The sequence below is a fragment of the Eschrichtius robustus genome, chromosome 11 (assembly GCF_028021215.1).
Source record: "Eschrichtius robustus isolate mEscRob2 chromosome 11, mEscRob2.pri, whole genome shotgun sequence".
Classification (NCBI taxonomy): domain Eukaryota; kingdom Metazoa; phylum Chordata; class Mammalia; order Artiodactyla; family Eschrichtiidae; genus Eschrichtius; species Eschrichtius robustus.
The window spans coordinates 99,333,648-99,356,585 of record NC_090834.1 but is presented as its reverse complement, the minus strand read 5'-3'; the positions used below and the strand labels follow the sequence as shown (position 1 = coordinate 99,356,585).

The 22,938-nt window shown below is 39.0% G+C and overlaps 1 protein-coding gene across 13 annotated transcripts in view; it reads left to right on the top strand.

Moving 5' to 3' along the window:
• PHF21A (PHD finger protein 21A) overlaps nt 1-22,938 on the top strand; it is a 191,373-nt gene that overhangs the window by 143,366 nt on the left and 25,069 nt on the right. For 12 of the 13 annotated variants that reach the window (XM_068554476.1, XM_068554480.1, XM_068554481.1 and 9 more), the window contains 2 exons: nt 941-1,030; nt 7,949-8,242. In XM_068554476.1, coding sequence (XP_068410577.1) covers nt 941-1,030; nt 7,949-8,242 — 384 coding nt within the window. The remainder of the gene's footprint in view (nt 1-940; nt 1,031-7,948; nt 8,243-22,938) is intronic. The other variant, XM_068554482.1, reaches the window with a different exon arrangement.

Below are 22,938 nucleotides of genomic sequence, written 5' to 3'. Positions count from 1 at the left end.
GGGGGGAAAATGTCCTTCACAGAGGCATTTACACTGTTTCATGTATCTCTCCCTCTATCCTAACCACACTCCTTCCTGTGAAACTAGAGTGCTTAAACTCTCTGGTGCTATGTTACCAATTTGGGGAAAATGCTGTGAATTTTTTTAGTTCACCTTCCCTTGAAATTGCACTCAGGAAGTACTGGAGTTAGTTGGGCACTTTAAAATTTTTCAAGAAACTCACAAATAACAGTGTCCATGTCCAAGGTCCATCAGAAAAAAGATCCCTAGAAGGAAGAAGTTCTTGAACAAAAATTGTTCTTGAGATTTCTAGGGTAAAACTGTCTAAAAACTGTTTTCAGAATATACCCAAATTGTAGTTTAAATTTCCGTTCTTAAAATGGAAGCTAAGAGCTCTTGGTGGCTTTTGAATAATGACCAGTGGTGAGTGAAACTAGAGGGCATTAAAGTGAAGCTTTACAACTTACCCAGGAATCTTTAGGGAAGTAACCAAATCACTCAGCCGGACGCTGAGAGTTAGAACATTCTCTATAGGAATAAAGCCATTCACTGTTATGTAAAGCTCTTATATTAGGAAAAAGCCCATTTTTCCAGGCAGCAAGTTTGATTTTACTTTGGATCCAGTGTTGACTTTTAAAATACATAAGTGCAAGAGTTCTTGAATGTCAAAGGAAATTGTGTGATTGCTGAGCTTGCTGTGTTCTACATTAGATGTGTAAGGAAACAGAAATGTGGTTGGTTTACTTTATGGGGTAAAGCATGCAAGTAGAGTAAAAAAGTTTCTTAAGGCAGTGTTAATTCAGATGATTAATTCTACAATGAAAGCTTATAGAAAATATTGTCTGATTGAGAGAATAGTGATGCTGAAAATGCTTTAAGAATACCATCTTTGATATTGAATAATTATTTCCCTCTCTGATTTATTTTTCTCATTTTTTAGCAGGTTCAGGCAACACCTCCTCAGCCCATCAAAGTACCGCAGTTTATCCCCCCTCCTAGACTCACTCCACGTCCAAACTTTCTTCCACAGGTGAGTAAATCAGTTGACAAGCCCAGTGATGGGTTAGGTGGGACAAAAATCCTTGTGGGCCCTTTCTAAGCAGCCTGTAATGCACTTGTCAATTCAGCTGTATTCAGATCACACTTAGCTAAGGATTCTAGCTGCTGATCTTTATACCATGAAGAAGCTTTTTTGTTTTTGTTTTTTTTTTTTGGCTGCACTGCACAGCATGTGGGTCTTAGTTCCCTGACTAGGGATCGAACCCTTGCCTGCTGCAGTGGAAACTCCGAGTCTTAACCACTGGACCACCAGGGAAGTCCCACAGAAGAAGCTTTTTTTTTTTTTTTTTTTTTTTAATTGGAGTATAGTTGCTTTACAGTATTGTGTTAGTTTCTGCTGTACAGCAAAGTGAATCAGCTATATACATATATCCCCTCCTTTTTGAATTTCCTTCCCATTTAGGTCACCACAGAGCATTGAGTAGAGTTCCCTATGCTATACAGTAGGTTCTCATTAGCTATCTGTTTTATATATAGTAGTGTGTATATGTCAATCTCAATCTCCCAGTTCATCCCACCCCCCCACCCTTTCCCCCCTTGGTTCTCTACATCTGTGTGAGAAGAAGCTTGTTTTATCATCAGGGTTTCCTAACAATGATGAAAGGCTGTAGCAGAGGGATGTAAGGAAAGGGAAATTTCCCTAAATTTAAAATAATTAAGATGGCGCCATTTTAAACCTTATAACGTTGACTTACTGGAAGAATTTAGCCAGAACTGCCTGCCAGTGGGGAAGGAACACAGTTACCACTTCTCCCCACAACCTCCCACCCCACCCGCTGTATGCCAGGGAGAGTAGGGAAGGAGACAATAGTGACACTAACTGGTAGCAAGCGTTCGGTTCTACTCTGGAAAGTGATGACATAGAGCATCATTCTTAAACACAAAGTCTTGATGGTAAAGATTCAGACTAGGAAGCTACACAGGGAACTTTCTACCTAGACCCAAGCAACTCTACCCATATTCTCATGAGAATATTCTTCCAGCAATTGGCAGAACTCACCATTCTTATGGCAGAATGTCATGATTGTCCCAGTCTGGACCTTGAGAGGAGTTGACTTGCCTGGTAGAAAGGTTGGGTGTTCCTGTCTGAAGCCTCAGCTTTCAGGCAAAGAGAGAAGGGAAAGGATTTGTGTGGTCAGTGGCCATAAGTGATTTCTGAATTGCCTCTGGGGAGGGGATGGGTAACGCTAACATAAGATTATTTCACTCATCTATCAGATAAATTCTTAATGAATACCTTAGGTATCAAAAGAGCACTAAGAACTATGGATATGAAGTTTTCAAGATAGTTCTCAGCCTCATAGAGCTTCAGACACATGTACCGGCAATTACTGTGTCCATTATGGGAAGTACAGGGTAGTCTGAGAATACATGGGAAGGACAGCCAACGCATTCTTAGAATATTACAGAAAGTTTCCTTGGAGAGTTGACATTCCATCTTAGACCTAAAATCCTAGTGAAGTTAGCTTGAGAAAGTTTTGGGGGAAGAAGAAAAATGTCCCAGGCGGAGAGAAGAGCCTATATGCAAGTCTGCAATGCAGAGAGACATGTAAGCTTAAGGAACCAAAGGAAATTTGGTGTGGCTGAGCACAGTGGGCCATGTGGCTGACTCAGGCTAGAGTAAGGTGAGGCTGGAGAAGCCCATAGGCCAAAGCCTTTGGAACCTTGTAGGCTATATAGGAATTAGGGCCTTACCTAGGAACAGTGGGGATCCATTAAATTACTTTCAAACAGGTAACTTGGCATGATCAGATTTTTGTTTTAGAAAATTCCCTCTTACCACTGTGTGGAGAACAGAATGGAGATTGTCAAGAATGTGGCAGGAAAACCAGGACGTTGTCAGCAATAACAATAGCTAATATTTAGAGAATCTTGCTATGTGCCACTTACGTCACTAGGCACTTTACATGGGTTATCTATTTAATCCTCACAACAACTCTGTGAAAGTAGGTATTCAGGTAAGAATCTAAGAATAAGAATCTAAGGCTTAGTCTATGTTTTTCAGATGGTGGGGCATGACCCATTAGTAGGCTGTGAAATCAATTTAGTGGATTGTAACCAGAGTTTTTAAGTAAAATGAACAAAACAATAGGAAATGTTAGAGTATGTAGCACATAAGTATTCATGAAGTTTTTATGTTTTCATGAAACATAAGTTTCATCAAGTTTTTATGTCATAGAGGTATAGGTAAATATCTGTGTATGCATATTGGTTACAGCGTGAAACGTATTTCCTATTGTGTATCCGCAGCACACACTATAGGGTTGTCTTAGATGCAGCTAAGTATTCAGACTCACAAGACTATCAAAGACCACACTTGGCACCAGTCTACTTGGAATGATATAGGACAGAAACCAGAGCTTGCCAGCAAGACAGCATCAGACATTTTTCTTCAGTAGGAGTCCCTATAGCAGTCCATATAATAGTCTCTACGGCTGTCCAGGGACTGCTCAGGTACAGGGAAATGAGATCTTCATCGGGTCAGCGGGAGAGCCACCCTAGCACAGAAACCTTACGCCTTACAGGAGCCTAATATATCTTATAACAATTCCACAGGCATGGCTTTCAAGGTCCCCGCAGTGGACAGGCACAGTTACAAGAGTCACCCCATTTCAGGAAGCCCAAAGCAGGGTGTCTCATCGTCTTTTTTTTTTTTTTAAACAACTTAAAAACATTTATTTTTAATAACGTATTTCCATCTCTGCTTTTTGCAAGTAATGGAAATGTTAGATTTGATTTAGCAGCAAGAGGTCATTTGTACCATAAGCAGTGTTGCCTGCTAACATAGTTGACATTTTTCCCTTATCAGGTTTCCAGGGGTATACAGCTAGAGAGTTAACTGAAGGTGAAGTTCTTGTGCATAAGGAGAAAGGATTTTGCCCACAGGTCACAGTTTAGAAAGTTTGAAAAATACTCTTAGAGAGATTAGGTGTGTTATCTTAGGTTACACAGCTAGCTAGTAAGTGGTAGAACCAGAATTTGAACCCAGGCAAGGCTGATCCCATGTTTTTAATCACAGTTTTCTGCCACTGTTTCAGTAAAACGAACACAGCTAGAATAGTGGTAGTGAGGATAGAAAGTAGACATATCTGAGAAGGATTTAGGAAGTAGAGGTAGAGTAGGAAGCATTAGGAATGATTCTGAAGTTTTTTTAGTAAGAAAGGGGCATTGACCCACCACCAGAGCCTCCCATCAAGCCTCTTAGATAGCCTCAACCACCAGAGGGCAGACAGCAGAAGCAAGAAAAACTACAATCCTGCAGCCTGTGGAAGAAAAACCACATTCACAGAAAGATAGACAAGATGAAAAGGCAGAGGGCTATATACCAGATGAAGGAACAAGATAAAACCCCAGAAAAACAACTAAATGAAGTGGAGATAGGCAACCTTCCAGAAAAAGAATTCAGAATAATGATAGTGAAGATGATCCAGGACCTCGGAAAAAGAATGGGGGCAAAGATCGAGAAGATGCAAGAAATGTTTAACAAAGACTTAGAAGAATTAAAGAACAAACAAACAGACATGAACACTACAATAACTGAAATGAAAACTACACTAGAAGGAATCAATAGCAGAATAACTGAGGCAGAAGAACGGATAAGTGACCTGGAAGACAGAATGGTGGAATTCACTGCTGCGGAACAGACTAAAGAAAAAAGAATGAAAAGAAATGAAGACAGCCTAAGAGACCTCTGGGACAACATTAAACGCAACAACATTCGCATTATGGGGGTCCCAGAAGGAGAAGAGAGAGAGAAAGGACCAGAGAAAATATTTGAAGAGATTATAGTCGAAAACTTCCCTAACATGGGAAAGGAAATAGCCACCCAAGTCCAGGAAGCACAGCGAGTCCCATACAGGACAAACCCAAGGAGAAACACACTGAGACACATAGAAATCAAATTGGTAAAAATTAAAGACAAAGAAAAATTATTGAAAGCAGCAAGGGAAAAACGACAAATAACATACAAGGGAACTCCCATAAGGTTAACAGCTGATTTCTCAGCAGAAACTCTACAAGCCAGAAGGGAGTGGCACGAAATATTTAAAGTGATGAAAGGGAAGAACCTACAACCAAGATTACTCTACCCGGCAAGGATCTCATTTAGATTTGATGGAGAAATCAAAAGCTTTACAGACAAGCAAAAGCTAAGAGAATTCAGCACCACCAAACCAGCTCTACAACAAATGCTAAAGGAACTTCTCTAAGTGGGAAACACAAGAGAAGAAAAGGACCTACAAAAACAAACCCAAAACAATTAAGAAAATGGTCATAGGAACATACATATCGATAATTACCTTAAACGTGAATGGATTAAATGCTCCAACCAAAAGACACAGGCTTGCTAAATGGATACAAAAACAAGACCCATATATATGCTGTCTACAAGAGACCCACTTCAGACCTAGGGACACATACAGACTGAGAGTGAGGGGATGGAAAAAGATATTCCATGCAAATGGAAATCAAAAGAAAGCTGGAGTAGCTATACTCATATCAGATAAAATAGACTTTAAAATAAAGAATGTTACAAGAGACAAGGAAGGACACTATGTAATGATCAAGGGATCAATCCAAGAAGAAGATATAACAATTATAAATACATACGCACCCAACATAGGAGCACCTCAATACATAAGGCAACTGCTAACAGCTATAAAAGAGGAGATCGACAGTAACACAATAATAGTGGGGGACTTTAACACCTCACTTACACCAATGGACAGATCATCCAAACAGAAAATGAATAAGGAAACACAAGCTTTAAATGACACAATAGACCAGACAGATTTAATTGATATTTATAGGACATTCCATCCAAAAACAGCAGATTACACTTTCTTCTCAAGTGCGCACAGAACATTCTCCAGGATAGATCTCACATCTTGGGTCACAAATCAAGCCTCAGTAAATTTAAGAAAATTGAAATCATATCAAGCATCTTTTCTGACCACAACGCTATGAGATTAGAAATGAATTACAGGGAAAAAAACGTGAAAAGCACAAACACATGGAGGCTAAACAATACGTTACTAAATAACCAAGAGATCACTGAAGAAATCAAAGAGGAAATCAAAAAATTCCTAGAGACAAATGACAATGAAAACACGACGATCCAAAACCTATGGGATGCAGCAAAAGCAGTTCTAAGAGGGAAGTTTATAGCTATACAAGCCTACCTCAAGAAACAAGAAAAATCTCAAGTAAACAATCTAACCTTACACCTAAAGGAGCTAGAGAAAGAAGAACAAACAAAACCCAAAGTTAGCAGAAGGAAAGAAATCATAAAGATCAGAGTGGAAATAAATGAAATAGAAACAAAGAAAACAATAGCAAAGATCAATAAAAGTAAAAACTGGCTCTTCGAGAAGATAAACAAAATTGATAAGCCATTAGCCAGACTCATCAAGAAAAAGAGGGAGAGGACTCAAATCAATAAAATTAGAAATGAAAAAGGAGAAGTTACAACAGACACTGCAGAAATACAAAGTATCCTAAGAGACTACTACAAGCAACTCTATGCCAATAAAATGGACAACCTGGAAGAAATGGACAAATTCTTAGAAAGGTATAACCTTCCAAGACTGAACCAGGAAGAAACAGAAAATATGAACAGACCAATCACAAGCACTGAAATTGAAAATGTGATTAAAAATCTTCCAACAAACAAAAGTCCAGGACCAGATGGCTTCACAGGTGAATTCTATCAAACATTTAGAGAAGAGCTAACACCCATCCTTCTCAAACTCTTCCAAAAAATTGCAGAGGAAGGAACACTCCCAAACTCATTCTATGAGGCCACCATCACCCTGATACCAAAACCAGACAAAAATACTACAAAAAAAGAAAATTACAGACCAATATCACTGATGAATATAGATGCAAAAATGCTCAACAAAATACTAGCAAACAGAATCCAACAACACATTAAAAGGATCATACACCACGATCAAGTGGGATTTATCCCAGGGATGCAAGGATTCTTCAATATACGCAAATCAATCAATGTGATACACCATATTAACAAATTGAAGAATAAAAACCATATGATCATCTCAATAGATGCAGAAAAAGCTTTTGACAAAATTCAACACCCATAAAAAAAAAAAAGGCATTTACTGAGGTAATGATTATAGGAAGAAGAAAAGATTGGAAGAAGTTGATGAGTTTTGGACATCCTGATTTTGAACTTCTTGTGAAATTTCCAAGTAGAGATGTATAACAGGGAGTTGAATAAATGACTCTGAAGTTAAGGAACTGTCTGGTCCTGAGATACAAGTGTGGAAGTCTTTAGTCTATAGATAGTAATTGAAGCTGTAGGATGCAGTGAGAGTTCCCAGGAGGAGTGAGGACATTGGGAAGAAAAGGGGTACCAGGACAAAACCCTGAGAAATATTTATATTTTGGATTGGGCAGAGGTAGAGGAAGCCACAAAGGAGACTTAGAGAGGGAGCGGCCAAGAACAGGGAGTTAGAGGGCCAGAGATGGGAGTGAACTGAACTGTGGATATGAAGATATTTGGAACGTGAATTAAGGGCATTGGCAGCATTATTACCATACTGGGCACAAGTTCTGGGTGGGACCAGTCTCTGGATTAGGCATTTGACCTCAGCCTGAAGAGGCGGCATGGTATAGGAGAGGGAGCTACAGTTTGGAATCAGAAAAACTACATTCTAGGATAACATTTGGATCCTCTTAAGAGCTGATGCAGCTTTGTAATATTATATATGCTGAGATTTATAGAATTGATAATACTAAAATGGATATTAATATTTGTACTGAATACCATTTCACTCACATATATAGTGTAGAGGATCTGGCAATGTCTAAGATTTATAGGACTTGAGAAGTTTAAGTAATACAATAATTGTTCTTTCTTTCTCCATAGGTTCGACCCAAGCCTGTGGCCCAGAATAACATTCCTATTGCCCCAGCACCTCCTCCCATGCTTGCAGCTCCTCAACTTATCCAGAGGCCTGTCATGCTGACCAAGTTCACTCCCACGACCCTCCCTACCTCCCAGAATTCCATCCACCCCGTCCGTGTCGTCAATGGGCAGACTGCAACCATAGCCAAAACGTTCCCCATGGCCCAGCTCACCAGCATTGTGATAGCTACTCCAGGCACCAGACTCGCTGGACCTCAGACTGTACAGCTTAGCAAGCCAAGCCTTGAAAAACAGGTACAGGCAGAGTATGCACCTGCTTTGGGCAGTAGCTTTGCCATTGAGGCTGGTCAGTCTGTAAGGGGCCTTTATCTTCTCAGCAGCTCTTTATGTTAGCACCATTGTCTGTTACTTATCATGTGATAATTTATCCACAATGCAAAAGGGCTGTTCTTACTGAAGAAAGTTGGGTTGCTTTACCCACCATCCCCTTATAGATGAATTTTGATTCCTGTGTGAATGAGCTCCCCCTGCTGGTTCTGAAGCAGAAATTCACAGATGGGTTCTGCTGCCCTCAGTCAGGAAGCACAGATAAGATAGTAAACAGAAAATGCTATATTCATTTCGGCCCAGTAAGAATCCAGATGAGGATATCACTATGAACGTTAGGAAGAATAAACAAAACAAGGAAAAGGATTTCATTTCAAAGATTTTCCCTGGTTATTACAGACAATGAGGAGCCAAGGAAAAAATTAAGATTTCTAAAATTCATTCTTTTAACTCTAGAGGATACAGACATTTTAGCTCAAATATTGAAGCCTTTCATTTATATTTCTAAAATCAGATTTTCTCCTAAAAACACAAGTCTATAGAAATACAGGTAACCTCCAAAAATACTTAAGGGTTCTATGACAGAAAGATTTCTAAAACCAAGAAAAAGGATTTATAGGCAGTCACCATATTCTATTTAAAGAAAGACCAGTGACAAGAAAGAAGAATTTTGGAAAGAAAAGCTCTTTCAAGAAAGTTGATTTAAAAAGTCATTGCCCTATTTCTTATTGCTCAGGCTTGAGTTCTCATTCATCTGAAAATAGTCTCTGGTGATCCTGAATCTTCTGCTTCTGGATGGCTGACCATGATTCAGAGAGGCTGGCCAGATGGTGGGGAATGAGAAGGCTTCCTGCTGCCTTGGCCGCCTTGAAGAGAGGAGCCTTATGCATGGAATACCAGCTTTCTGCCCAGGCAGCTCATAAATGCAGCCGGTCTGGCACTAAGAACCTGGGTACCAAAATCTTGTATCAAGAAATACCAGCAAGAACACATCTCTCTATTCCTGGGGAGGCTACTCAAACCCCAAAAAATGCTTTGAGGAACATTTAGAGATAAATTACTTACATGTATTTTAGATCAGGAGTTTTCAAATTTATTATCAGCAGAACTTCAATATTAAAATAATGAAAGTAAGATGCCCAAGCTTAGGAGTTTGGGTGGGGGCATGTTCGTAGACCAGCTGCCATCATGTCCCATGCTGGCTCTCAGAGGACCTCTGAGGAGCATTAGAGTTGTAAAGAATGTGGTTTCGAAACATCATTTTATTTATTTATTTATTTATTTATTTATTTATTTATTTATTTATTTTTATTTATTTATTTAGTTTTGGCTGCGTTGGGTCTTCGTTGCAGCTCGTGGGCTTTCTCTAGTTGTGGCGAGCAGAAGCTACTCTTCGCTGTGGAGTGCAGGCTTCTCATTGTGGTGACTTCTCTTGTTGTGGAGCACGGGCTCTAGGTGCGCAAGCTTCAGAAGTTGTGGCTCGCGGGCTCAGTAGCTGTGGCTTGCGGGCTCTAGAGCGCAGGCTCAGTAGTTGTGGTGCACGGGCTTAGTTGCTCCGCGGCATGTGGGATCTTCGTGGACCAGGGCTCGAACCCGTGTCCCATGCATTGGCAGGCAGATTCTTAACCACTGCGCCACCAGGGAAGTCCCTTGAAACATTATTTTAAATTACTAAATATTATTTCTCTTTGACCTCTTTTTTGATACAGATATTTTTAGGAGACAAGAATCTTCAGTTTCATTTCATTTTTACATTTCTTATTTTTTCTGATTACAAGGATGATACCTATTCACTGTAAAGGAAAGCTCAAACGTTACAGAAATATATATTGTAGAAATGTGTCCCCTCATAATCATTGAAGGGAGTAAATTTCTCCCATAACTTTACCCTCCAAAGTTGCTATTAGCAGTTTAGATTATATTCCTCCACATATTTTCTTTTTAAAGGAAAAGCACAAAATCAAACTATATATTACTTTGTAACTTGCTTTTTTTTCTTATTAGATCTTGAATATCTTTTCCTATCCCAGCCTTACATATTGATAGAGCTTTTCATTTTAATTATAATATCATAAAAAGGTACCCATGAATTCTTAAAAATTAAAAAGAAATTATTTTCTAGCCGTGAATTCCATGGTCTTTCTTCTTGTTGATCTAATAGAGGAATGTAGTCATTGCTGTTTTAGTTTAGCAGGCCACCTGGCACAGCAGTCTTACAGGTTATCAAGCTCAGTCAGCAAGGATTCTCTTTAGACTCCATTCTCAGAATTCTCTTACTTCAGATCTTTCTACTATCCTTTTTTTTTTTCCATGTTTCATTTCCAGTATCTCATTTATAACTGTTAAGAGATCCCATAGATGAGCATTCTGTAGCCATGGAAGTACCACTTACAGCCTACTCATAGAGTTATCAGAACCTGTGTCCAACATTCTCTCTGTGGCCAGGCTAGATGGGTTCCTTTCTGCTTTCTACTCTTTTGTTTAGGGTGATAACAGTCACTTAATAAAAATATGTTGATTCTGTGCCAGCTGCCATGCGGCGTGTGCTAACCCCAGGGTTGGGAGGTCAAAGCCTGTACCCTCACAGAGCTTGGTCTGGGGCAGGCACTGTGGCTCTGCCTCCAGGGGAGGAAGCATGGCAGGTCGTGTAGTTTCACGTAGGCACAGGAAAGGGAGAGGCAGCGTCAGCTGTAACAACAGTGGTCTCACTTCTCCTTCCCCCCATCAGGCATCCCCAACTTCCTTTTCCACCCTAGATGAGAGAACCTGTCTTATCCCTTATCAGAAGCAACATTACGCTGTGGCTGTGAGAAACTGAGTGGTAGAGTTTAAAGAGCTTTGAGGCTAGAAACATACTTAGGCAGAAAGGCAGATAAAGACAGACAGACTTATATCATGGCCCCCACACTGCCTCCTGTTATGTCTTTGTCCTCTCCAGCGCTCTGTGAAATGGGGCTAAACACCTGTGGATGGCGGAATGACGTAAAGCGCTTAAAGTCCGTTAGACTGTCTGACGCATTTAGTTCTCAGGGATTATGTTCATTTCTTATCCACATCACCCCACCCCATTCCCTGCAACAAAGACATCTATGTATGTCCCTAAGGCTAGGCTACTGAAAAAAATTCTAGGTTCTATGGGAAAATTTGTCAGATTGCCACCCATTCCCCTACTTCCATCTATATTTTGTATAGGAACCTACACAGTGTCCTCTAAAAAAAAAGAGTACTTCCAAGTTGAGAGTATTATCCAATGTATTAGCCTCAAATCCCGGTCTTCCCTTTAAGGAAACTTGAGGTGGTAACTCTTTGCCCTCAATCCAAATTTTTTTAACCTTGATCGATGAAACTATTTGTACATTTGAAACATTTTCAAGCGCCTAACTTTCATTATTCATGCAGCCCAGCCTTAAAAGATGAATTTGTAATTCAGGGATATAAATGGCTAATTTAGTTCTACCCAGAGTTTTTGGGTTTTATCTTTGTAAAACCAAAAAAGAACAGGATTTGCAAATTCGTACAGGTGCAAAGTAGGAAATATATCAATAAACGAGTAAAACAGACTGGGAGTAAACAAGTAGATTTTTTTTCACTTTCAGTGGGAACATGAGTACAAGAGATATCCCACTCTTAATTTCTTTGAAATAGTAAGACAAGTATGACAAAATCGACAATTTGGCCTTGGTGTCAAGAAGATAATAGAAGGTAGAAGAGACTGTGGTGAAGTGCAAAGTAATATACTCCATCTCAAGGAAGCAGCAACTTTTTGACAATAGCCAGTTTTTATCATATGAAAACTTTTTCAAGAAAAGCCAGACATCCAGATATTTTGAGAGATTTCAAGATATACTTTGAGATTAAAAACAAATAAAAATAAAATAAATTTAAAAATTAAAAAAAAATATATATAAGTAACTGTTTAAACACCATGTAGGCAAAAAATAACACCTGCCGGACAGCTTCCCCTCTGGATAGTGGTTTATAATCTCTGATAGAGACTATACTTTTAGCTTAATCTTTTTGTTTGTTTGTTTCCCAACCTAATTGTTTTTTAAATTGAGGTAAAATTCTCATCACATCAAATTAACCATGTTAAAGTGAACAACTCAGTGGCATTTAGTACTTTCACAGTGTTGTGCAACTACCGCCTCTGTCTATTTCCAAAACATTTTTATTACCCCAAAATGAAACTCAGTACTCATTAAGTAGTTACTCCTCATTTGCTCCTCCCCTGCCTCTAGCAATCACCAATCTGCTTTCTGTCTCTATAAATTTACCTATTCTGGGTATTTCATATAGATGGACTCATACAGTATGTGACCTTTTGTATCTGGTTTCTTTACTTAGCATAATGTTTTAAGATTTATCCATATTGTAACATGTATTAGTACTTCATTCCTTTTTAATAGTCAAATAGTATTCCATTTGTATGTATATACCACAATTTGTTGATCCATTCATCCATTGATAGATTTGGATTATTTTCACCTTTTGCCTATTGGGAATAGTGTTGCTGTGAATAATAATGCACTAGTATTTGTTTGAGCACTTATTTCCCATTCTTTGGGGTATATACCTACAAGTGGAATTGCTGGATCATATGGTAATTCTATGTTTAACTTTTTGAGGAACTGCCAAACTGTTTTCCACAGCAACTGAATCAGTTTACATTCCCACCAGCAAGGTATGAGTGTTCCATTTTCTCCACCTCCTTACCAACACTTATTATTTTCCTTTTTTAAAAAATTATAGCCATCCTAGTGGGTGTGAAATGATATCACATTGTGATTTTGATTTGCATTTCCCTAATAATTAACGTTGTTGAGCATCTTTTCACGTGCTCGTTGGCCATATGTAAATTTTCTTTGGAGAAATCTCTGAATTCTTTGCCAGTTTTTTTTTTTTTTTAAAGATTTTTAAAAAAAAAAATAAATTTATTTATTTATTTATTTATTTATTTATTTATTTATGGCTGTGTTGGGTCTTCGTTGCTGCGTGCGGGCTTTCTCTAGTTGCAGCGAGCAGGGTCTACTCTTCATTGCGGTGTGTGGGCTTCTCATTGCGGTGGCTTCTCTGTTGAGGAGCACGGGCTCTAGATGCACAGGCTTCAGTAGCTCAGTAGCTGTGGCTTGCAGGCTCTAGAGCGCAGGCTTAGTAGTTGTGGCACACGGGCTTAGTTGCTCTGCGGCATGTGGGATCTTCCCAGACCAGGGCTTGAACCTGTGTCCCCTGCATTGGCAGGCGGATTCTTACCCACTGCGCCACCAGGGAAGCCCATCTTTGCCAGTTTTTAAACTGGGTTGTTCACGTTTTTGTTGTTGAGTTGTAAGAGTTCTTTATATAATCTGGATACTGGATCCTTATCAGATATGTAACTTGAAAACATTTTCTCTCAATATATAGGTTGTCTTTTCACTTTCTAATGTCCTTTCATGCACAAAAGTTTTTAAATTTTTTCTTTTGTTGCTTGTGCTTTTGGTGTCATAGCTAAGAATCCATTGTCACATCTAAGGTCATGAAGATTTATCCCTAATTTTTCTTCTAAGAGTTGTATGGTTTTAGGTCTTATATTTAGGTCAGTAATCCATTTTGACTTAATTTCTGTATATAGGGTGAAACAAGGGTCCAACTTTATTCTTTTGCAGGTGGATATCCAGTTCTCCCAGCACTATTTGTTGAAGAAACTATTCTGTCCCCATTTGAATGATCATTGCATCATTATTGAAAATCATTGGCCGTGGATGTATGGGTTTCTTTCTGGACTCTCAATCTTATTCTGTTGGTCCATATGTCTGTCCTTATGCCAGTACCAACCACACTGTCTTAATTGCTGTAGTTTCGTAGTAAGTTTTGACATTGGGAAGTATGAATCCTCCAACTTCTTTCTTTTTCAACATTGTTTTGGCTATGCAGGGACCCTTGCAGCTCTACATGAACTTGAGAACTGGCTTTTCCAGTCTTTCTGCAAAAAAAGGGTGGAGTAGGGGGCTGTTGGAATTTTGATAGGAATTGTATTGAATCTGTAGATTGCTTTGCATACTATTGCCATCTGAACAATATCCTGTCTTCCAGTCCTTGAACATGATGTCTTTCCATTTACTTAGGTTTTCTTTATTTCTTCAGCAGTGTTTTATACTTTTCAGTGTACAAGCCTTTCACCTCCTTGGTTAAATTTACTCCTAGGTTTTCTTTTTGTTTTTGTTTTTTTAAATAAATTTATTTATTTTTTATATGTTTATTTTTGGCTGCGTTGAGTCTTCGTTGCCGCGTGCAGGCTTTCTCTAGTTGCGGCGAGCGGGGGCTACTCTTCGTTGCGGTGCACGGGCTTCTTATTGCAGTGGCTTCTCTTGTCGCGGAGCACGGGCTCTAGGCATGCGGGCTTCAGTAGTTGTGGCACACGGGCTCAGTAGTTGTGGCTCACAGGCTCTAGATCACAGGCTCAGTAGTTGTGGCGCACGGGCTTAGTTGCTCCGTGGCATGTGGGATCTTCCTGGACCAGGGCTCGAACCCGTGTCTCCTGCATTGGCAGGTGGATTCTTAACCACTGCACCACCAGGGAAGCCCCTATTCCTAGGTATTTTATTCTTTTGGATGATATTGTAAATTGAATTGTTTTCTTAACTTCCTATTAGGATTGTTCATTGCTATTATGAATTACCGTGTATTAGAAATACAGCTGGTTTTTGTGTTGATCTTGTACCTTACAATTTTCCTGAATTCATTTATTAGCTATAGTAGTTGTTTTGTGGATTCTTTAGGATTTTATGTATATATAAGGGCATGTCCTCTGCAAAAAGAGATAGTTTTATGTATTCCTTTTCAATTTGGATGCCTTATATTTCTTTTTCTTGCCTGATTGCTCTGGCTAGAATTTCCACTACAGTGTTGAATAGCAGTGATGAAAGTGGGCATACGTCTCTTGTTCCTGATCTCAGAGGGAAAGCTTTCAGTATTTCACCATTGAGTATGATGCTAGCTGTAGTTTCACATAAATGCCCTTTATAAAGTTGAGGAAGTTCCCTTCTGTTCCTAGTTTTCTGAGTGTTCATATCATGAATGGGTGTTGGATTTTCACAAATGCTTTTTCTGCGTTAACTGAGATGATCATATCGTTTTTCTTTGCCTTCATTTATTAACATGGTGTATTACATTGATTTTTTAAAAAATATCTTCCATTCCTAGGATAAGTTCCACATTGTCATTGTGTATCATCCTTTTAATATGCTGTTGGATTCGGTTTGCTAGTATTTTATTGAGGATTTTTGCATCTGTATTCATGACAGATATTGGTCTTTAATTTTCTATTATTGTGGTGTCTTTGTCTGGCTTTGGTATCAGGATAATGCTGGCCTCATAGAATGAGTTAGAAAGTGTTTTCTGCTCTTCTGTTTTTTGGAAAAGTTTGAGAAGGATTGGTGTTAATTCTTTAACTGTTTGGTAGAATTCACCAGAGAAGCTGTCTGGTCCTGGACTTTTCTTTTCTGAGAGGATTTTGATTACTGTTTCAGTCTCTTTAGTTGTTATAGGTCTGTTGACATTTTCTATTTCTTCTTGAGTCAGTTTGGTAATTTGTATGTTTATAAGAATTTATCCATTTCATCTATGTTATCTGATTTTTTGGTGTACAACTTTTTTAATTTTTTTAATTGAAGTATAGTTGATTTACAGTATTGTGTTAATTACTGCTGTACAGCAAAGTGCTTCAGTTATACATATATATACATTCCTTTTTATATTCTTTTCCATTATGGTTTATCATAGGATATTGAATATAGTTCTCTGTGCTATACAGTAGGACCTTGTTGTTTATCCATTCTATATATAAAAGCTTACATCTGCTAACCCCAGCCTCTCACTCCATCCCTTCCCCAATCCCGTCCCCCTTGGCAACCTGTTGGTGTACAGTTGTTCAGTGTATTCTCTTATAATCCTTTTTATTTCTATAAGATTGGTAGTAATGTCCCCACTTTTATTTCTGATTTTCATTATTTGTGTCTTCTCTCTCTTTTCCTTATTCTGTCTAATTAAAGGTTTGTCAATTTTGTTGATCTTTTCAAAGAATCAACTTTTGGTTTCATTAATTCTGTTGTTTTTCTATTCTCCAATTCATTTATCTCCACTCTAATTTTTATTATTTCCTGCCTTCTGCTAGCTCTGTGTTTAGTTCTTCTTTTCTAGTTCCTTAAGCTGTAAATTTAGGTTATTGATTTGAATGCTTTCTTATTTTTTATGTACAGACTATTACAGCTTTAAATTTCCCTCTGACCAGTGCTTTCACTGCATCTCATCAGTTTTGGTATGTGTATTTTCATTTTCATTCTTCAGGGAGATAGAAAATTTCCCTAGTGATTTCTTCTTTGTTCCACTGGTTGTTTAAAAGTATGTTTTTTAGGGACTTCCCTGGTGGTCCAGTGGCTAAGACTCTGCACTCCCAGTGCAGGGGGCCCGGGTTCGATCCTTGGCTGGGGAACTAGATCCCACATGCTGCAACTAAAGGTTCACATGCTGCAGCTAAAGGTCCCGAACGCTGCAACTAAAGAAAAAAGGATCCCGCATGCCACAACAAAGATCCTGCATGCCACAACTAAGACCCGGTGCAGCCAAATAAAAGTATGTTGTTTAATTTCTACATACTTAAAATTTTTCTGGTATTCCTTTATATTGACTTCTAGCTTCTTTCTGTTGTCATCAGAAAAAATACTTCATATGACTTCAGTCTTTTAAAATTTATTAGGATTTGTTTTGTGGCCTAAAATATGGTCTATCCTGAAGAATGCTTCATGTGTACTTGAGAAGAATGTGTATTCTCTTGTTGTTGAATAGGCTGTTCTTTATGTCTCTTAGGTCTAGTTGGTTTATAGTGTTGTTTAAGTCCTCTGTTTCCTTATTGATCTTCTTTCTACGTGTCCTTTACATTATTTAAAGTGAGGTATTAAAGTCTTTAATTATTATTATTATAGAACTGTTTATTTCTCCCCTCAATTCTGTCAGTATATGCATCATATATTTTGAGACTCTGTTGTTTGGTGCATATATATTTGAAATTGTCATATCTTTTTGATAAATTGACTCTTTTATCAGTATATAATGACCTTTTTTGTCTCCTGTAACGGTTTTTGGCTTACAGTGAATTTTGTCTGATATTAGCATAGCCACCTCTATACTCTTTTGGTTACTATTTGTGTGCAGTATCTTTTCCCATCCTTTGATGGATACTTTTTTGTGTCTTTGGCTCTAAAATGTACCTCTTGTAGATAGCATATTGTTGGATCTTGTGTTTTTGTTTTTGTTTTTTTTAAAACATTTATTTATTTTTTGCTGTGTTGGATCTTCGTTGTTGTGTGTGGGCTTTTCTCTTGTTGTGGCTGGGGGAGCTACTCTTCATTGCGGTGCACAGGCTTCTCATTGCGGTGGCTTCTCTTGTTGCGGAGCATGGGCTCTAGGCGCACAGGCTTCAGTAGTTGTGGCTTGCAGGCTCTAGAGTGCAGGCTCAGTAGTTGTGGCGCACAGGCTTAGTTGCTCTGCAGCATGTGGGATCTTCCCAGGCCAAGGCTCAAACCTGTGTCCCGTGCATTGGCAGGCAGATTCTTAACCAATGCGCCACCAGGGAAGTACTGGGTCTTGTTTCCTTAATCCATTCTGCCACTCTCTGTTGTTTAATTGGTGAGTTTAATCCAGTTACATTTAAAGTGATTACTGATAGGCAAGGATTTATGCCATTTTGCTCTTTGTTTTCTACATGTCTTATGTCTTTTTTGGACCCCAGTTCCTCCAATACTGCCATCTTTTGTGTGTGTGTGTGTGTTTTTTTTTACACTAGTATATGTACTTTTTTGATGCTCTCCTCATTTCCTTTTCTGTATATTTTAGTTATTTTCTTAATGGTTACCATGGGGACTATAGGTAACATTCATAAATTTTTAACAATGTAATTTGATTTGATCCCAGCTTAGCTTCAGTAGTATACAAAATCTCTGCTCCTATACAGCTCTGGCCTGCCCCCCCTTTTTGTTGTTATGGTCTCACATTACATCTTTATATATTGTGTGGCCACTAATACATATTTATAATTTTTTCATGCATTTCTCTTTTAAATCATATAGGAAGCAAAAAGAAAAGTTACAAATCAAAGATACAGTAATACTGGATTTTATATTAACCTATGTAGTTACCTTTATTGGAGGTTTTTTTTTTCTTGTTTGGCTTCAAGTTACTGTCTAGGGTCTTTTTATTTTATCCTGAAGAACTCTAAAGGGAGTTCTTTTAGGACAGGTCTACTTGCAGTGAACTCCCTTTACTTTTTGCAGGAAATGGAGTTCTTGGTTAATAGTCTTTTTTCTGTCAGAACTTTAATTGTGTATTTATTTATTTTGGCTGTGCCGCACGGCATGCAGGATCTTAGTTCCCTGACCAGGGATGGAACCTGTGCCCCCTGCAGTGGAAGTGTGGAGTCTTAACCACTGGACCAGCAGGGAAGCCCCCTCAGCACTTTAAATGTATCATCCCACTGCCTTCTGTTCTCTGGTTCTGACGAGAAATTGACTGTTAATCTTATTGAGGACCCTTACATGTGATGCATCATTTTGCTTTTGCTGCTTTCAAGATTCTCTCTTTGGCTTTTGACAGTGTGATTATAATGTGTTTCAGTATGAGTCTCTTTGAGTTTATCCTACTTGGAGGTCACTGAGCTTCTTGGATGTATACAGGCATACCTTGGAGATATTGTGGATTCAGTTCCACACCACCACAATAAAGCAGATAAAGGTAGTCACATGAATTTTCTGGTTTCTCAGTGCATATCAAAGTTATGTTTACACTATACTGTAGTCTACTGAGTGTGCAATAGCATTATGTCAAAAAAACAATGTATATACCTTAATTTAAAAATACTTTATTGCTAAAAAATGCTGACCATCATCTGAGCCTTTATCACATTATAATCTTTTTGCAGTGAGATCACTGATCACAGATCACCATAACAAGTATGATGATAATGAAAACGTTTGAGATATTGTGAGAATTACCAAAACTTGACACAGAGACGGGGTTGCCGCATACCTTCAATTTGTAAAAAATGCAGTATCTGCAAAGTGCAGTAAAGTGAAGTGTGATAAATAAAATGAGGTATGCCTGTAGATTCCTGTATTTCATCAAATTTGGGAAGTTTACAGCTGTTATTTCTTCAAATATTATTTCTGCTTCTTTCTGTCTCTCCTTTCCCCCTGGGAGTCTATAATGCATATGTTGGTATGCTTGACAATGTCTCACAGGTTTCTTAGGCTCTGTACTTTTTCTACATTCTTTTTTCTGTCTGCTCCTTAGACTGGAAATTTCAGTTACCCTTTCTTCAGGTTCACTGATTCTTTCTTTTGCCTGAACCCCTTTAGTGAATTTATCATTTCAGCTATTATATTTTTCAGCTCCAGATTTCTATTTGGTTCTTTTAAATAATTTCTATCTCTTTATTAACATTTTCTTTTTGGTGAGACATTGTTCTTCTGGATTTTTTTTAGTTCTTTGTCCCTGGTTTCCTTTAGCTCTTTGAGCATATTTAAGGCAGTTGACTGCTACCCCAGTTCTCCTCCTACCCCAGGGTTTACTGCTGTTGATTGTTGAGAGCTGCAGTTGTTTGTTTAGTGCCTTTTCCAAACTATTTTTGCAAATACTATTTCTTGTCATGTGTGGTTATTGAAATTTCTGTTCTATTAGATTTAGTTAAACAACTGGAGCCAAAAAGAAGAAAAAGGTAATAATAAGTAAATGAAAACAAAAACAGAAAACCCTTTCTTGGTCTTTGCAGATTGGCTTTGAACAGGGGGCATTCCTTCAATGCTAATAAGCCAGGCCACCTGTAACTGTGTCTTAGACTTCACCTCTTTCTTGGACGGAGCTCAAAGATCAGCCAGAGGTACAAGCTTAGGGTTCTCTCAGTTCTTTTCTGAGTATGCATCTAGCCCTGGGAATGCTCAGTGCACTTGGCGTTCCCCAGTACACGTGATAGCCCTTTAACGCCCTTACTCCTCCAAGGATCTTCCTCCTCAGCCTCCTTCTTCCTAGACCTTTGGGTCTGTCTGCTGCATACTCCACCTACCATCCTTTGCACCAGGTAACTACAGGTAACATATGTCTTTAGATGTTTTCATCAGATGGCACCTGGAAAGCCACTCCAGCCTTAGGTGGGCAAACAAGGGTCAGCCTGCACCAGTCCTTAGGGGATTACTGGACAGGTCAGAATACACAGCCACAAGTTGAAAACAAGGTTCAGCAAACCACAGCAGGAACACAGATTACCATCTCCACAGCGTCTGTTGAACTAAGGGATGGATTTGTTGGTAGGTAAGGAAAAATGCTTTCTTAATAAAATTTAGCAGCCTCTTTCTTCAGTAAGTAACCCCCCTGGTTATTCTTAGTTTTTTATTAGATTCCAGAGCTTTAAAAAGTTGATTCTGTCAGTTTCTGCCAGCTTAATGTTTGCTTTAGTGAAAGGACTGATTCTAAAACTCCCTGTCCTGCCATTTCTGTGATGTCAAACCCTAATGTTTTTTGTTTTAAGCAGCTTAAAACAACAAAAACTTATTATCCCACACAGTTTTTGAGGTCAGGAATCAGGTTGCATCTTAGCTCAGTGGTCCTGGCTCAAGGTCCCTCACAAATTTGCATTCAAACTAGTTGGTCAGGACTGCAGTCATCTCAAGGCTCAACTGGGGCTGGATAATTCACTTCCAAACTCAGTCACATGGTTGTCAGCAGTCCTCACTTCTCCCTGGCTGTTGGCAGGAGGTTCAGTTACTCACCTCGTGGGCCCCTCCATAGTGCTGTTCACAGCACGGCAGCTGGCTTCCCCTGGAGCGGAAGGTCCGTGAGAGAAAGACACCTCCCCATTGTTTCGATTGCTTTATCTTTTTTTTTTTTTAAGGAGTTCTGCTTTATTTTTAATACATTTTTTGTTTTTTTGGTTTTTTTAAATTTATTTTATTTTTGGCTGTGTTGGGTCTTCGTTGCTGCTTGCAGGCTTTCTCTAGTTGTGGCGAGCGGGGGCTACTCTTCGTTGCGGTGCACGGGCTTCTCATTGCGGTGGCTTCTCTTGTTGTGGAGCACGGGCTCTAGGAACGCGGGCTTCAGAAGTTGTGGCATGCAGACTCCGTAGTTGTGGCTCGCGGGCTCTAGAGCACAGGTTCAGTAGTTGTGGTGCACAGGCTTAGTTGCTCCGCGGCACGTGGGATCTTCCCGGACCAGGGCTCGAACCTGTGTCCCCTGCATTGGCAGGCGGATTCTTAACCAATGCGCCACCAGCGATTGCTTTATCTTTATTTTCTTGGATGCTTTTGGTATTCTTTATCCAACCTTGAGATAATTGTACTCTTCTTGCGAGAGAGAAAATTTGAACCCTGGATAATTCCTTAGTGAAGAGGAATTGGTTTGATCTTCCCTGGAGGCATTACCACTACCTGCTTATTCAGCCCTAGAGATGGAAGTAAGAGACCCCCAGGGACATCACACAGCCTTGGAATGGAGCAGCAAACCCTTATAGTTGACCTTCTCTTCTCCCTCCCCCGTCAGACTCCTGTTCTTCCAATTCACGGAGCTATGAAATAAGCTTCCTGGATACCCATGAACTTAAAAATGTCACTATAAACTACTTTCCCATTGTGTTCCTTTGTAGGTGTGTTTGGTGGTTTGTTTTATGGGGGAAATGTGTCCTTTTTGGTTAATAAAAAAAGCATGTGTGAGAGAGAGAGGAAAGCAAGTGATTCTTCTGGTAGGTCATACTCCCCACTCAGAAGATCACCGTCTCTTTACAGCATACCTGCTCTACGGTGAGGCCCTGTGCTGGGCACAAAGGGGTGCAAAAGCGTGTAGAACAATCCTGCTCTCAAGTAGCTTATATAGTCTAGAGGTGGAAATATGATAGGACCCTGATGAGAAAAAAAAATACAAGGTAGCATTTATGCCCCAGAACAGTGGTTGCCACAGTATTGATAAGACAGATACTTAACACTTTCCTAAAGTAATAATATGAGAAGCAGAAGGAAAATATGGACATGGCCAAGAAATAAAGTGAAAAATCTTTGTGATTATGTTAGTTTTTCAGATCTAGTAAAATATTTCACAACATAATGATTTCTGAGAACTTTTGATATCCTGTTTGTAGAACCAGTCTTTCATTTGGCTCCTACTCCTCAATAATGAGACAGTTTCACTCTCATTTATTTAATTACTTGTTGCCATACAAAAAGACCATTTGCAACTGCATTGTGTTTTTTTTTTTTTTAATAGATCTTTATTGGAGTATAATTGCTTCACAATACCGTGTTAGTTTCTATTGTACAACAAAGTGAGTCAGCCATATGCATACACATGTCCCCATATCCCCTCCCTCTTGAGCCTCCTTCCCATCCTCCCTATCCCACCCCTCTAGGTCATCACAAAGCACCGAGCTGATCTCCCTGTGCTATGCTGCTGCTTCCCACCAGCCAACTATTTTACATTCGGTAGTGTATATATGTCGATGCTACTCTCACTTCGCCCCAGCTTCGCCCTCCCACCCCGTGTCATCAAGTTCATTCTCTATGTCTTCCTCTTTATTTCTGCCTTGCAACTAGGTTCATCAGTACCTTTTTTTTTTTTTTTTTTTTAGATTCCATATATATGTGTTAAATACGGTA